General features: G+C 44.5%; 1 protein-coding gene across 3 annotated transcripts in view; it reads left to right on the plus strand.

The window, feature by feature from the left end:
- Positions 1-15,710, plus strand: part of slc18a2 (solute carrier family 18 member 2) — a 224,028-nt gene that overhangs the window by 113,790 nt on the left and 94,528 nt on the right. For all 3 annotated transcript variants that reach the window (XM_039737103.1, XM_039737096.1, XM_039737105.1), the window contains exons 4-6: positions 5,749-5,807; positions 5,896-5,979; positions 9,562-9,654. In XM_039737103.1, coding sequence (XP_039593037.1) covers positions 5,749-5,807; positions 5,896-5,979; positions 9,562-9,654 — 236 coding nt within the window. The remainder of the gene's footprint in view (positions 1-5,748; positions 5,808-5,895; positions 5,980-9,561; positions 9,655-15,710) is intronic.

Consider the following 15,710-nt stretch of genomic DNA (forward strand, 5'->3'; position numbering starts at 1 on the left):
AATGGCCTGTTTATCCCTCTCGAAGTACACAGTGGCCTTGACTAAAGTTTTTTAAGCTTAGCAGCAAGATATTGCTGGTTTGTAACTGCAAAGAGAAAAATAATAAAATATGCAGGCGAGGGCTTTTTATGGTTTAACCCTTACTGTACTAGCCTGCATTAGGATATAATACTTATTTTCATATATGCTTATGATTCTCATGGAATATATGCAAATCATCAACTTTAAGAATATTCTTTTCGACACACTTTAGTTTAGGCAGTGCAAAAATGCATCCATTACTCATTTACGTAACAATACCTCAACAAAGACTTCTTTTGGTCTTAATTACACTTATAAAGCATCAGTAAAGTGGTCATTCATGTCTGTGCAGGGGGTCTTTGACACACTTGATGAATATGACACATGTTGTTGTTGTATTGGAAATTTTATTAATATGTTATGAAAGACAGGGGGCATCACTGAGCCCCAAAACCCCAGACACACCACACTAAACAGTACCAGGAGCAAAATTATTATTATTATTTTTACAAAACACCTTTTTACAGGCCAGTTCCATAATCTTGCAATAAATCCTCCTCCTTTTTCTCCTCCAGGTGTGCTTTGCCTTCTGCCTCCCATCTCAGACTCCCCGTTGTAGCAGGTTGGCTCACTTTTGTGTCGAACCTGGGAGTACTTCCGTTTTGGGGACATAGTCAGGCAGAAGCCTCCTGAAACTAAAAGTCTTTCTCTCTGCAGTGCCATCTGCTGGCACCCAAGGATCCTGACAGGGTTGTCCCTCAGGACTATAATTCCCATAAACCCCTGTGGGCAACCTTACTGGGTCAAGACCAGAGGAACACTGCCATCTATTATCCTGGGGAGGAACTGCTTTTGATATCTCAGCTCCTCCCTACCGTCCACTAATTTATCCCTTTGCATGGCATGTTGATTCAACCCCATCCCAGCTGGGTTATGCCTCCTTCCATACTGTCCTTCCCTTATGGTATCCCGGCCGTGAAAGGATCCAGCACAGCATACACAGTGACTATTGACAAAGATGACATTCTCATACAGGAGACTCTATTTCAGATTAATCTTGCTTTTTATTTCCCAGCATGCATATACATACGAACATTTTCATTTCCTATAAATCTAAGCATTGTAAACATTACATCTCCATCTCCCCAAAGCAAGTGTTGTCTATTAATATCACCAATAGCACATTATAACCAGCTGCATGGCATTGTCACAAAAGCCCATAACCGGCACATTCCCAATGGGCTATAAAAAAATACTTAAATCGGAGCTTTCAACAAATAACACCAGCCAGCTTACTATATAATCAGCATATAGATTTTATTTAAGTAATAAATGAGTAGCTTACGAAGAAAGGAGCTTAACATGGAGACATTTCGCACTTGAATGCTTTAAATCCGGGCTATTCAATTGCAAATTCAGTTGGGCCTGATTTTCAAATCAGGAAATTTAGCTGGGCTGGACATTTTCAGCATCCGGTAAGCAGCGGGTGACAACAAATTTTAAACCACCACAAATGAATGTACTATTCTTTGACAATAGCAATACTTTTTTCCCAATTTTGAAATAAAAAAATAAACATTTTGCTCGCATCTGACCAAGGCACATCTCAAATTGCATAAAATCAACAAAATAGTGCGCAGTATTAGCAATAACATTAGTTTCCCCTTTGAAGTAAAATAAATATTTTAGTCATATATTATTATTATCCGTGCTCTCGGTGCACAAACCCGTAACAAATGTAATTAACGCACATAAATACGACGTCTACGGCACACTGAGGGAGCACAGGTTCATTTTAAATCACCACCTGTGTGTGGTCAGGCGTGGTTTGGTTGCTCATCCCACATTATGTTGACATTGTGACGTGTCTCTCTACTTTATGCGCTGTGGGGGTGGAGTCTTTGTGCAGGCTCAGGGCTCCTACCCAGAGAGAGCTAAGTGGCAGGATCAGGGTGAGATGGGAACAAATGGGAAAAGAGGAAGGCTACCTTTTCTTTTTTCTTTTTTTTTGTTTGTTTTGGAGGTGGCCCCATGACCCAGATAAGATGCAGTAGGGCGCAGTTTATATCGCAGCACAACAAATAAAAAGTCAGTCGGCATTTTGAAGATTCCCTCAGAGAAGCAGCTGCTGCGCATCTTATTTGACAGGTCGTCGCAGTAATCATAGTTTGTAAACTCACAGCGCACTGCATTGTGGGTTGAATGTTGCTAGGCTACAGGGAGTGTTGTGTTCATGGTTCGTACTATTGTAGAAATTTATGTATGAATTTCTGAAGGCTTGCAAAATGTGTTTTTTTGTTTTTTTCTGCATGTTGGGCCATTCTGAGGTTTCTTCTTGGCCGCATGTGGCTGCCATTTGAATAGGCCAGCTTTAAAAAAATTATAGACATAAAGCAGAACCTTAATATGAGCTAAACAACGTTCAATTTATACAATTCAATTTAGTCAAGCATTTTGCTTGGTTGAACAACTCGACCCGACCTAATTTATATATATATATATATATATATATATATATATATATATATATATAATAATACACAGTGATCCCTTGCTATATCACGCCGACTTTCGGCTTCACTCCATCATGATTTTAAATGTAAGCATATCTAAATATATATCACAGATTTTTCGCTGGTTCGCGGCTTTCTGCATACAATGGGTCTTTTAATTTAAAGTACATGCTTCCTCAGTTTGTTTGCGCAGTTGATTTCATACAAGGGACACTATTGGTGGATGGCTTAGAAGCTACCCAATCAGAGCATGTATTACATATTAAATAAAACTCCTCAATGATATACGATATGCTTCCCGCGCGGTGCTTGATTGTTTGCTTGTCTCTGTGTCTCTCACTCTCTCTGCCTGACGGAGGGGGTGTGAGCAGAGGGGCTGTTTGCACAGAGGCTGTTTGTCTAGAGGATACGGACGCTCCTCTACAAAATGCCGCTTTATCGCGGTGCTTCGGCATACTTAAAAGCACAAAAGCACGTATTGATTGTTTGCTTTACTCTTGCGCTCTCTCTCTCTGATATTCTCTGCCCATGTCATCTCTGTCTTGTCATGGAGCACAGTTTAAACTTTTGACTAAAGGGTGTTATTTCATGTCTAGGGGGCTCTAATAAGGTTAACAGCGTGGGAGAGTTTATAAGGGCTTAAAATATATAAAAATAACCATACAAACATATGGTTTCTACTTCGCGGATTTTCATCTATCGCGGCGGGTTCTGGAACGCATAACCCCCGCGATCGAGGAGGGAATTACTGTATATAAATTTATATATAATATAATATCATTGATACGCATTTAACCAATTTGCCATGTAAATGATCGACAAGTTTCATGTTAATTTGTTTGACTTCATTTTTCGGTACTCATTTCTTCTGATGATAACCCTTCAGGATGAAATTCTTCAATAAGATTTGGACATAAGTCTTCTTTAATTGGGAACTTAAAGTGAGGAAGACATAAACATTTATAAGAGCTGAGAGAGCAGGAACTGTGTCTGTCAAAAGCATTCACACAAATGAGAGGTGAGAGGGCCGTGGGGGTGGTTGAATATGGTTGATTGGAGGGTGTGACTTGAAAAAATCTCTTGGAAAAAGTCTTGTCGTGTCTCGTGTCAGGATTTTCTTGGGAGAGTATCCCCCGTGTGGGGAGAAAAGCACATGGCTAGCTCTGATCTCTCTCTCAAACTTTAGTCCTTAATCTCTAGATGATAATGTCTGCTGAACAAACAGATGTCGCTAGCTAAGCGGAGGCAAAGTGTGCTGCAATACGTGGCGAGAGGTAGAGAGACTCGACGGAGGCTGGCGTTTGAGTGAGGTGGTACCCACCCGCCTCTCTCTTGGATTCCCGCGAATAATTCCCTACTGCAAGTGAACTGTGATTCTTAGCGCAATGAGAGAAGTCACAAAAGCAACCGGAATGTTCAAGCAAATTATAGATAAAAAATCCAATCTAAATCCGTTAAATAGTTCTCTCGTGAAAAGCAGACAGACAGGCAGAAGTTGGAATTTAAATATATATAGATATTAGAATCATAAAGTATTTAGACCATTTCACTTTCTTTGCACCTTTATTGTATTGTAGATTTAATTGTAAACTGATAAATTTGCCTTTTCCGGTCCATCACTCTACACTCAGTAATTCATGTTGACACATTGGAAAAACCTGTTTTTCAGAAATTAATTTAAATCAATAATTTTAATATTTTCATTCCTATAAGTATTCAGACCTTTTGCTATGGCTCTCCAAATTGTCCTCAGGTGGTCCTGTTTGGTTCACTTCTCCTTGAGAATTTTCTAGAACTTGATTGATGTCCATCTGGTGCAAATTGAATTGATGGACATTATTTAGAAAGGCAGATGTGTCCCTGTTTCTAGTAGGTCCCACAGTTCACACTGTACGTCAGGACAAAAACCAAGCCATGAAGTCCAAGGAGCTCTCTGTAGACCTCCGCGATCAATTTTTGGTGAGGCACCGATCAGTGTGAGGAGATGAGACCATTTGTAAAGCCCTGAGAGTTGTCAGGAGCACAGTGGCCAAAATAATTGAGAAATATAAGAGGTTTGGAATCACCAGGGCTTTTCGTAGAGTTGGCCATCTGGCCAAACTGTGTAACTGGGCAAGGAGGGTCAAGAATGTGACAGAGAATGCAGAGGTAATTCTGACAGCTACAAAAGTCCTCTGCTGATTATGAAACAATCTGTCTGAGGTAAACCTTCAAAGGAGCACTCTGTCAATCAGACCTTCATGGTAGAAGGGGTGAGGAACTCCATCTTGGAGTTTGCCAAAAATCATGTTGAGGACTCAGAGTTGAGGAAAAAGATTTTCTAGCTTGGTGAGACACAAATTGAACTCTTTGGACACAACTTCTAGCACTGTGCTTGTTGAAGACCAGGCACTGCTCATCATCTCCTTAGTACCACCTCTAGGGTGAAGCATGGTGGTGGCAACAACCTGTTATGGGTGTTCTTTTCAATGGCAGGGACAGGGAGGCTGGTCACAACTGAGGGAAAGATCAATGCAGCCAAATGGAGAGAGGCCCTTGAAGAAGACCTGATTCAGCATGCACTCCACCTCAGACTGGGTCAACGGTTCAACTTTCAGCATGATGTTGACCTGAACCAGACATTCAAGACAACACAGGAATAGCTTTGAGATGAGTCTTTGATTGTCTCCATAGAATATCTGTGGATGGGCCGGATAATGACAGTTTGGAGACTCTTCCCATCCAATGTAATGGAGGTTGAAATGATGTCCCAGGAAGAATGAGAGAGTCTGCCTTAATCCAGATGTGAAAAGCCTACAGATGCATACCCAAGAAGATTTATTTGGAATTTCTTCCAAGGGGGCTTCTACAAAGTACTGGAATAAGGGTCTGAATGAGTTTTTGATTTTTTTTTTAAATTTGCAAACCCTTCTGAAAACACGTTTTACTTTGTCAATGTAGGTTGTTGAGTGTAGACTGATGGGCAAAAATGAGACGTTTTTTCATTTCAAATTAAATTTACAACAGAAGCAGGAGCAGAAAGTGAAATGTGTGTGGTCTGAATACATTCTGAAAAATATACTGTCGAATACCATGAAACCGGTATAATTTTGAAAAATACCGTGATATAGAATTTTGGTCATACCGACCAGCACTAATTGCCCGGGCCCCAGAAAGTTCTTGGGATCGCCTTGTTAATTTGCTGATTCCTTCTTTTTGTTTATCTTTTTTGCAGAATTGGATATCAAATCCCAATGTTTGCCGGCTTTTGCATCATGTTTGTTTCTACCATCAGTAAGTTAGTCTTTCTTTCTTTCTCTCTCACTTTCTTATTAAGCCATTGTTGATGCAGAGCTGACATTGTTTTATTTTTTTCTCTCAGTGTTTGCTTGTTCAGAGAGCTATGCTTTCTTATTTCTTGCAAGATCTCTCCAGGGAATCGGGTCCTCCTGTTCTTCAGTAGCTGGTAAGTCTCCTTGAAAGACTTTAAATGACATCATTCCCTCGCTTATACTGTGGTAATAACCACACACACACCAAGGAAGGTCTCCAAATAAAAAAAAGCCGCTGCCCATTAAAATTGCTTTGAAAGAGCACACCCTTTTAAAAATGGCTGTGGTGAAGACAGCACATAAACTCCTCTCTGATGGCAATGACATTTCTGAGCAGAAGACCTCTACTTTTCTGGAGGTGGTCACAACTTATTTGAGATAGCCTTTTAAAGCACTGTCACAACCTTTTCAGGCTGGTGTTTAAAGTGAGGCAAAACTCACAATGACACCTGAGTATTTCAAGTCCGCACTACACATTCTAAAGAATAACAAATACCATTTCAGAAAGCCAGGTCACCCACCATGGACCCTTCTCTGGAGAAGACCACACCCCCTTGTGACAGCTATAGAGGTAATATAATGTACCCCCCAGCATGCGTGTTCCTTTGAGTTCTTTTTGAGTTGATTACATACTATCCACATGTTTAACCCCTTCCTCTCTACCTGTCACTAGACAACCAGATTGCAAAACTTGCATGACATTGCACCAACAGCAGCTGGCAATTTTTTTCAAAATAACACGATTTTTTTTTTTTTTATTTCACATATCATTGCTTACCTGCCTATTGACACCCATGTTTAATCCAAATTATTTAAAAATGAAAAACTTTTTTTGTCTTGGGTTAGATTTTTTTGAACATATTTCCTCTTCCCTTTTTTGGACACTTTGATCTTTTACTGTTTTTAAAACCTTTGCCCCATTCCCTGGCATAAGCAGACTTGAAGCCTGCCTGTTGAGTTTTGGGCCAGGCTGCCTGAGGTGAGTGAGGTCTACTATGTTGGAGCTAAAGAGTAGCTTTGGGTTGTGTTTTTTGTGAGCCGTATACCTTCAGTTTTGGTATCATTCTGTAACAGTTATAAATATTTGTAAATGAGGTTGGCATTGCTGTGTTTTTTTTTTTAGGTGTGTTCCTTGTATGCTTTATGTAGAGCTTAGGGGCGCAGGCCCAACTGATGCTGCAGTAGGGTGACCGCCCCTTGGGAGTATTTAAGAAGAAACTGCAGATAGTATAGCAGCCTTGTGAATTGTGCTTTTAATTTTACTTTTTGGATTTCATGGTTTCGCTTCTTTCTCTTGGCATAAGACATTGACTCTGCTTTGTGTTTGTTTTTTGTGGATTTTGTTTTTACATCTGCATTTTTCGCAAATTTTCTTTTCTGTGAATCTGGGGGTTTGGTGGCAGGATTGGCACTCCAGCCACTGAAAAAAAAAAAACCTCACACTGTTCAATGTGGTGCTGAGGTGTCACCCATTGCAGAGCTGCACTCAGATCTCAATCTGGCTGGTCTCATCTCTTTTTTGATTATTTTATAATCATTTTTTTTATCCTCTTGATTCTCCCAAATACTGTGAATGTTAAAATATTCAGTGAGTTTTGCTTGATTTTATTAGGCATTCCTAATGACTTTTCTCACTTAAACTTTGTTTTGTTTTTTTTTTACTTTAGAAGCCTTTGCCCAATATTTGTGTCAGTGGAGGCCATAAGCCTGCCTGTTGAGTTTGGGGCCAGGCTGCCTGAGGTGGTGGAGCTGAAGAGCAGGTCTGGGTTGTGTTTGTTGAGCCCCATACCCTCTGTTTTTGGTATCATTCTGTAGAAGAACTACAACATTGATAAATATTTTACTGATTCTGCATATGTGTGTGAGGTTAGCTTTGTTGTGTCTATTCTTTCAATATTAGTTGCTTGTATGCTATATGTGGAGCTTAGGAGGGCAGGCCCACCTGATGCTGCAGAGGAGTGACTGCCAATCGTGGGTATTTAGGAAGAAACTGCAGATGAAATAGCAGCATCAGCACTGAGGTTTCTCCTGTCTTATGGACAGGGCTTTTTGTTTTACCATTTTGGATTTCATGCTTTCATCCCCTGCTCTTGGCATAAGATACTAACTCTGGTTTCTGTTTGTAATCCTTTTGATTCTTCCAGATACTGTAAATGTTTAAGTATTCAAGGAACTGTTTGATTTTGTTGGCCCCAAATTTTTTTTTAGTGACTTTTCTCGGCTTACTTTTGATTTTTATGACTTTAAAACCAGTATTTGAATCAGTGGAGGCCACAAGCCTGCGTATTGAGTTTAGGGCAGGCTGCCTTGAGTTTGTGAGGTTTAATGTGTTGAAGCTGACTTGAAGTTTTGGCAGTGATACAAATGTTGTGTTTTGCAAAATTTGCGGCTTCAATTTTGTGGTGGCATATTAATTCATTGCAAAGAGCTTTATTAGCATAAAAAGTCAACTTTATCACAAAAACTCATTTTCTCCCTGGCACAAAATGGTCATCTAAAAGTGTCCAGCAAGCGACAGGACCGTCTCCTCCTGAGGAGTTAGCTACAGAATCGTGTTGCCAGTGGAGGTGGGTGTGAGTGAGACAAATACTTTTGGACAATGGCCTTGTGTCAAGAAGGGCAGCAGAAAAGCAACTTCTCTCTAAGACAAGCATCAAGGACAGACTGAAATTCTGCAGGATGAACAAGGATTGGACAGCAGATGACTGAGGAAAAGATTTTCTTGGTCGAAACCTCCTTCAGACTGTTTGGGACATCCGGGAAAATCTATTGTCCGAAGAAGAAAAAGGTGAACGCTACCGTGAGTCCTGTGTCACTGTACCAACAGTGAAGCCTCTTGAGACGATCCATGTATGGGGTTACTTCTCATCCAAGTGAGTCGGCCCACTGACAATTCTGCCTGAAAACGCTACCATGAATAATGAACGGTATGAAAGAAAACAATCCAGGTGTAATTTGGTGATGATCTGTGTATCATCTAGTATGATGAAGGAAAAAGGGATAACAAAGTGGCTCGGAGATCATAACATTGAAAGCCAGGAAACTCCCCAGATCTTAATCTCATTGAGAACCTGTGGTCATTTCTCAAAAAATGGGTGGACAAGCAGAAGCCCACAATTTGTGATCAACTTCAAGCACTAAAACGAACAGAGTGTGTCACCGTCAGTCAGGATTTGGCCTAGAAGCTGATATTCAGCATGCCAGAGCGAACTCCAGAAGCTATGAAGAAGGGTCAACACTGTCAATATTGACTATTTACATAAATTTTCTGCATTTGCCAATAAAAGCCTTTGAAACTTGTAAAATGTTGGAAATTGTTTTTCAGTATACCATAGAAATGTGAAAAAAAAATCCAAAAACGCTGAAACAGCATAGTTTGCAAAACAAAACATTTGTGTTACTGCTAGAATTTTTGCCCACTACTGTAGAGATGATCACACACTTCTGAGACAGACATTTGTAATTTCGCTCAGTCATTTTGAGACAGTTGTGAAATATGCGCCCCTATTGTGACATCAGCAATGGCTTTATAAAATTCAATACGAGGCTGGTATGTTTCAAAGTAGCACCTGCCGCCTGGTAAATAATTGCTTCTGTTGTGTTGGCTCTGCAGGACCCTACGCCATTCAGTCAAAAATCACCACCACATTTGGATTTTTAGGCTTCTCCCTCTTACCATTAACTTGTCCAAAGTCACATTATGATTCTCTTTTGAGGTATGGGAATGCTTGCCAGTGTCTACACGGCTGATGAAGAACGTGGGAATGCAATGGGCATTGCGCTTGGAGGTCTGGCAATGGGAGTCCTCGGTGAGTATGAGCTACATGTAGTGAAGTTGACCCATCTGCCATCTAGTGGCCAGTCATTGTACAGCTCTGCTTGTTTAGATGCTTCTTAAAGGTTGTCCAGGTTTCTGCTTCCTGTCTCAGTAGTTTGTTACAGAATACAATACAATACAATTTATTTTTGTATAGCTCAAAATCACACAAGAAGTGCCGCAATGGGCTTTAACAGGCCCCCAGCCTTGACTCTCTAAGAAGACAAGAAAAAACTCCCAAAAAAATCTTATGGGGGAAAAAATGGAAGAAACCTCAGAAAAGGCAGTTCAAAGAAAGACCCCTTTCTAGGTAGGATTGGGCGTGCAGTGGATGTCAAAAGAAAAGGGGGGGTAAATACAATACAATCCCCAGAACAGAACAAATCCCCAATACAGTATAAAAAAAAAATTTTAGAAGTACGGAGTAGAATTTAACAGTAGATGATATCACATAATAAGATTTGGATTTGTTTTGAGTCCTGGAGACCTCAGCTATCAAGCTGCCTCCCCCATTTGGCCATTCCACAGCTGAAATAGCGCTAATCTGATGAAAGGACCCCTCTTTCCCACGATTCCTGCGATCCTACATCAGGGATGACTTTACCTTAGGCAGACAAAACAACTTGGCAGGTGGGCCGTGGCACCGAGTGCCACATTTGAGTACCAAGAAGAGAAACAGAATAGGTGAGGGTTAGTATCCAATCCTAAATATCATGTTATGTTTTAGTGCTAAGTTACTAACAACAGAGATGCAGTCTGTACAGTTAATCAGCAGCTCTAGTCATGGTGTGCTAAACTGAAGTAGTGAGTCTTCAGCCAGGATTTAAAAGCTGAGACCGAAGGGACATCTCTTATAGTAGCAGGCAGACCACTCCACAGTTTAGGGGCCCTGTAACTAAATTCTCAACCTCCCACTGTTATTTTATTAATCCTTGGAATCATAAGCAGACTGGCATCTTGAGATCTTAATGTGCGCTCTGGTTTGTAAGTCATGAGAAGTTCAGATAAGTAAGCCAGATCTCGGCCGTTTAATGCTTTATATGTTAAAAGGAGGATTTTGAAGTCTTCCCTAAACTTAACTGGGAGCCAATGTAAGGATTTAAGAACTGGAGTTATGTGTTTGTTATTTTCTTGTTCTACTAACACTTTGGGTAACAATGTGCTTCCTGTCTTAAGTCCTCAACACACTTCCCAAACTTTTTCTCTGTCACCTACTTCTTGTCTAGACAGTCCTTAACATAGCACTCGATTTGGGATCTGGTCTTCCAATTTCCCAGCAAATAAATGACATTGGAAAAGTGTGAGCAAACGCACTGGCGCTATGTGAGCAGCCAAGATTGTCCCAAATGGGATTTGTACATCAGGGCAACACTGATCCCAATATATTGGGCAATGTGTGGGCAAACAGACAAGGAGCCCAAAATATGGTCATGAACTTTAAAAAAAGTCCATACCTTTCTAGTCCATCCATCGCTTTTCTATACCTGCTTATCCAGGGTACTGTTGCCAGGCACCTGAAGCCCAGACCAACAAGCAATAGGCACAGATAAGATGAATCCCTGTCCAGGGCACCAGCCCATCACAGGTTGAACACACTGGTGGTGACAGTTTCACACCACCAGTCCACCTAACAGACATGATTTATGGACTGGGGGTGGAAACCTGATCACCTAGAGGAAACCAACAGGGACACCTAATAAAAACACAAAAGTAAAATCCACATATGGAGGACCTGGGATGTGAACCCTGCTCTCCTTATTGTCAGGCAGCACCATTACCGCGCCATGGCGTGTGGTTCGTTTATTTGACAGTATGTAGATCGGTGTATATATAATAATCCATCCATCCATCCTCTTCCGCTTATCCGAGGTCGGGTCGCAGGTGTAGCAGCTTAAGCAGAGAAGCCCAGACTTCCCTCTCCCCGGCCACTTTTTCCAGCTCTTCTGGGAATCCCAAGGCGTTCCCAGGCCAGCCGGGAGACATAGTCCCTCCAGCGTGTCCTGGGTCTTCCCCGGGGCCTCCTCCCGGTTGGACGTGCCCGGAACACCTCACCAGGGAGGCGTCCAGGAGGCATCCTGATCAGATGCCCAAGCCACCTCATCTGACTCCTCTCGATGCGGAGGAGCAGCGGCTCTACTCTGAGCCCCTCCCGGATGACTGAGCTTCTCACCCTATCTTTAAGGGAAAGCCCAGACACCCTGCGGAGGAAACTCATTTCAGCCGCTTGTATTCGCGATCTCGTTCTTTCGGTCACTACCCATAGCTCATGACCATAGGTGAGGGTAGGAGCGTAGATCGACTGGTAAATTGAGAGCTTTGCCTTACGGCTCAGCTTTTTTCACCACGACAGACCGATGCAGAGCCCGCATCACTGCGGATGCCGCACCGATCCGCCTGTCATCTCACGCCCATTCTTCCCTCACTCGTGAACAAGACCCGAGATACTTGAACTCCTCCACTTGGGGCAGGATCTCCCCCAACCCTGAGAGGGCTGCTCCCCCCTTTTCCGGCTGAGGACCATGGTCTCGGATTTGGAGGTGCTGATTCTCATCCCAGCCGCTTCACACTCAGCTGCGAACCGATCCAGAGAGAGCTGAAGATCACGGCCTGGTGAAGCAAACAGGACAACATCATCTGCAAAAGCAGTGACCCAATCCTGAGTCCACCAAACCGGACCCCTTCAACACCCTGGCTGCGCCTAGAAATTCTGTCCATAAAAGTTATGAACAGAATCGGTGACAAAGGGCAGCCCTGGCGGAGTCCAACTCTCACTGGAAGCGGGCTCGACTTACTGCCGCAATGCGGACCAAGCTCTGACACGGTTGTACAGGGACCTAACAGCTCTTATCAGGGGTCCGGTACCCCGAGGACCCCCACAGGATTCCCGAGGGACACGGTCGAATGCCTTTTCCAAGTCCACAAAACACATGTAGACTGGTTGGGCAAACTCCCATGCACCCTCCAGGATCCTGCTAAGGGTGATGAGCTGGTCCACTGTTCCGCGACCAGGACGAAAACTACACTGTTCCTCCTGAATCCGAGGTTCACTATCCGACGGACCCTCCTCTCCAGAACCCCGAATAGACTTTTCCAGGGAGGCTGAGGAGTGTGATCCCTCTATAGTTGGAACACACCCTCCGGTCCCCTTTTAAAGAGGGGACCACCACCCGTCTGCCAATCCAGAGGCACTGTCCCGATGTCCATGCGATGTTGCAGAGGCGTGTCAACCAAGACAGTCCTACAACATCCAGAGCCTTAAGGAACTCGGCGTATCTCATCCACCCCGGGGCCCTGCCACCAAGGAGTTTTTTGACCACCTCGGTGACTTCAGTCCCAGAGATGGGAGAGCCCACCTCAGAGTCCCCAGGCTCTGCTTCCTCATTGGAAGGCATGTTAGTGGGATTGAGGAGGTCTTCGAAGTACTCTCCCCACCGACCCACAACGTCCCGAAGTTGAGGTCAGCAGCGCACCATCCCCACCATATACGGTGTTGACACTGCACTGCTTCCCCCTCCTGAGACGTCGGACGGTGGACCAGAATCTCCTCGGCCGTCCGAAAGTCGCTCTCCATGGCCTCTCAAACTCCTCCCATGCCCGAGTTTTGCCTCAGCAACAACCGAAGCCGTTCCGCTTGGCCTGCCGGTACCTATCAGCTGCCTCCAGAGACCCACAGGACAAAAAAGTCCTATAGGACTCCTTCTTCAGCTTGACGGCATCCCTCACCGCGGTGTCCACCAACGGGTTCGGGATTGCCGCAACAGGCACCGACCACCTTGCGGCCACAGCTCCGGTCAGCCGCCTCAACAATAGAGGCACGGAACATGGCCCATTCGGACTCAATGTCCCACACCTCCCTCGGGGCGTGGTTGAAGTTCTGCCGAGGTGGGAGTTGAAGCTACTTCTGACAGGGGACTCTGCCAGCCGTTCCCAGCAGACCCTCACAACACGTTTGGGCCTACCAGGTCTGACCGGCATCTTCCCCCACCATCGAAGCCAACTCACCACCAGGTGGTGATCAGTTGACAGCTCCGCCCCTCTCTTCACCCGAGTGTCCAAGACATATGGCCGCAAGTCCGACGACACAATTACAAAGTCGATCATCGAACTGAGGCCTAGGGTGTCCTGGTGCCAAGTGCACATATGAACACCCTTATGCTTGAACATGGTGTTCGTTATGGACAATCCGTGGCGAGCACAGAAGTCCAATAACAAAACACCGCTCGGGTTCAGATCGGGGGGGACATTCCTCCCAATCACGCCCTTCCAGGTCTCACTGTCATTGCCCGTGGGCATTGAAGTCTCCCAGCAAAACGAGGGAATCCCCAGAAGGTATGCCCTCTAGCAACCCCTCCAGAGACTCCAAAAAGGGTGGATACTCCAAACTGCTGTTCGGCGCATACGCACAAACAACAGTCAGGACCCTTCCCCCCACCCGAAGGCGGAGGGAGGCCACCCTCTCGTCCACCGGGGTAAACCCCAATGCACAGGCTCCGAGTCGGGGGGCAATAAGTATGCCCACACCTGCTCGGCGCCTCTCACCGGGGGCAACTCCAGAGTGGTAGAGAGTCCAGCCCCTCTCAAGGAGATTGGTTCCAGAGTCCAAGCTGTGTGTCGAGGTGAGTCCGACTATATCTAGCCGGAACCTCTTGACCTTGCGCACTAGCTCAGGCTCCTTCCCTTCAGAGAGGTGACATTCCACGTCCCAAGAGCCAGTTTCTGTAGCCGAGGATCAGCCCGCCAAGGTCCCCGCCTTCGGCCACCACCCAACTCACACTGCACCCAACCTCCTTGGCCCCTCCCATAGGTGGTGAGCCCATGGGGAGGAGGACCCACGTTACCTCTTCGGGCTGTGCCCGGCCGAGCCCCATGGGTGCAGGCCCGCCACCAGGCACTCGCCATTGAGCCCCACCCCCAGGCCTGGCTCCAGAGGGGTGCCCCGGTATGTGTATATGTATATATACGTATTATATGTATGTGTACGTATTATACGTATATGTATGTATACGTATTATATACGTATATATATATAATATATACTGCTCAAAAGAATTAAAGGAACACTTTTTAATCAGAGTATAGCATAAAGTCAATGAAACTTATGGGATATTAATCTGGTCAGTTAAGTAGCAGAGGGCTTGTTAATCAGTTTCAGCTGCTGTGGTGTTAATGAAATTAACAACAGATGCACTAGAGGGGTAACAATGAGATGACCCCCAAAACAGGAATGGTTTAACAGGTGGAGGCCACTGACATTTTTCCCTCCTCATCTTTTCTGACTGTTTCTTCACTAGTTTTGCATTTGGCTACAGTCAGTGTCACTACTGGTAGCATGAGGCGATACCTGGACCCTACAGAGGTTGCACAGGTAGTCCAACTTCTCCAGGATGGCACATCAATACGTGTCATTGCCAGAAGGTTTGCTGTGTCTTCCTGCACAGTCTCAAGGGCATGGAGGAGATTCTAGGAGACAAGCAGTTACTCTAGGAGAGCTGGAGAGGGCCATAGAAGGTCCATAACCCATTAGCAGGACCAGTATCTGCTCCTTTGTGCAAGGAGGAACAGGATGAGCACTGCCAGAGCCCTACAAAATGACCTCCAGCAGGCCACTGGTGTGAATGTCTCTGACCAAACAACCAGAAAGACTTCATGAGGGTGACCCAAGGGCCCCTTGTCCTCTAATGGGCCCTGAGCTCACTGCCCAGCAGCATGCAGCTCGATTGGCATTCGCCATAGAATACCAGAATTGGCAGATGCACCACTGGTGCCCTGTGCTTTACAGATGAGAGCAGGTTCACCCTGAGCACGTGACAGAAGTGAAAGGGTCTGGAGAAGCCATGGAGAACATTATGCTGCCTGTAACATCATTCAGCATGAGCAGTTTGGTGGTGGGTTAATGATTGTCTGGGGAGGCATATCCATGGAGGGTCACACAGACCGCTACAGGCTTGACAAAGGCACCTTGGCTGCCATTAGGTATCAGGATGAAATCCTTGGACCCATTGTCAGACCCTATGCTGGTACAGTGGCTCCTGGTGCACGACAATTCCT

This window comes from Polypterus senegalus, chromosome 1 (genome assembly GCF_016835505.1).
Source record: "Polypterus senegalus isolate Bchr_013 chromosome 1, ASM1683550v1, whole genome shotgun sequence".
In the NCBI taxonomy this organism is placed as follows: domain Eukaryota; kingdom Metazoa; phylum Chordata; class Cladistia; order Polypteriformes; family Polypteridae; genus Polypterus; species Polypterus senegalus.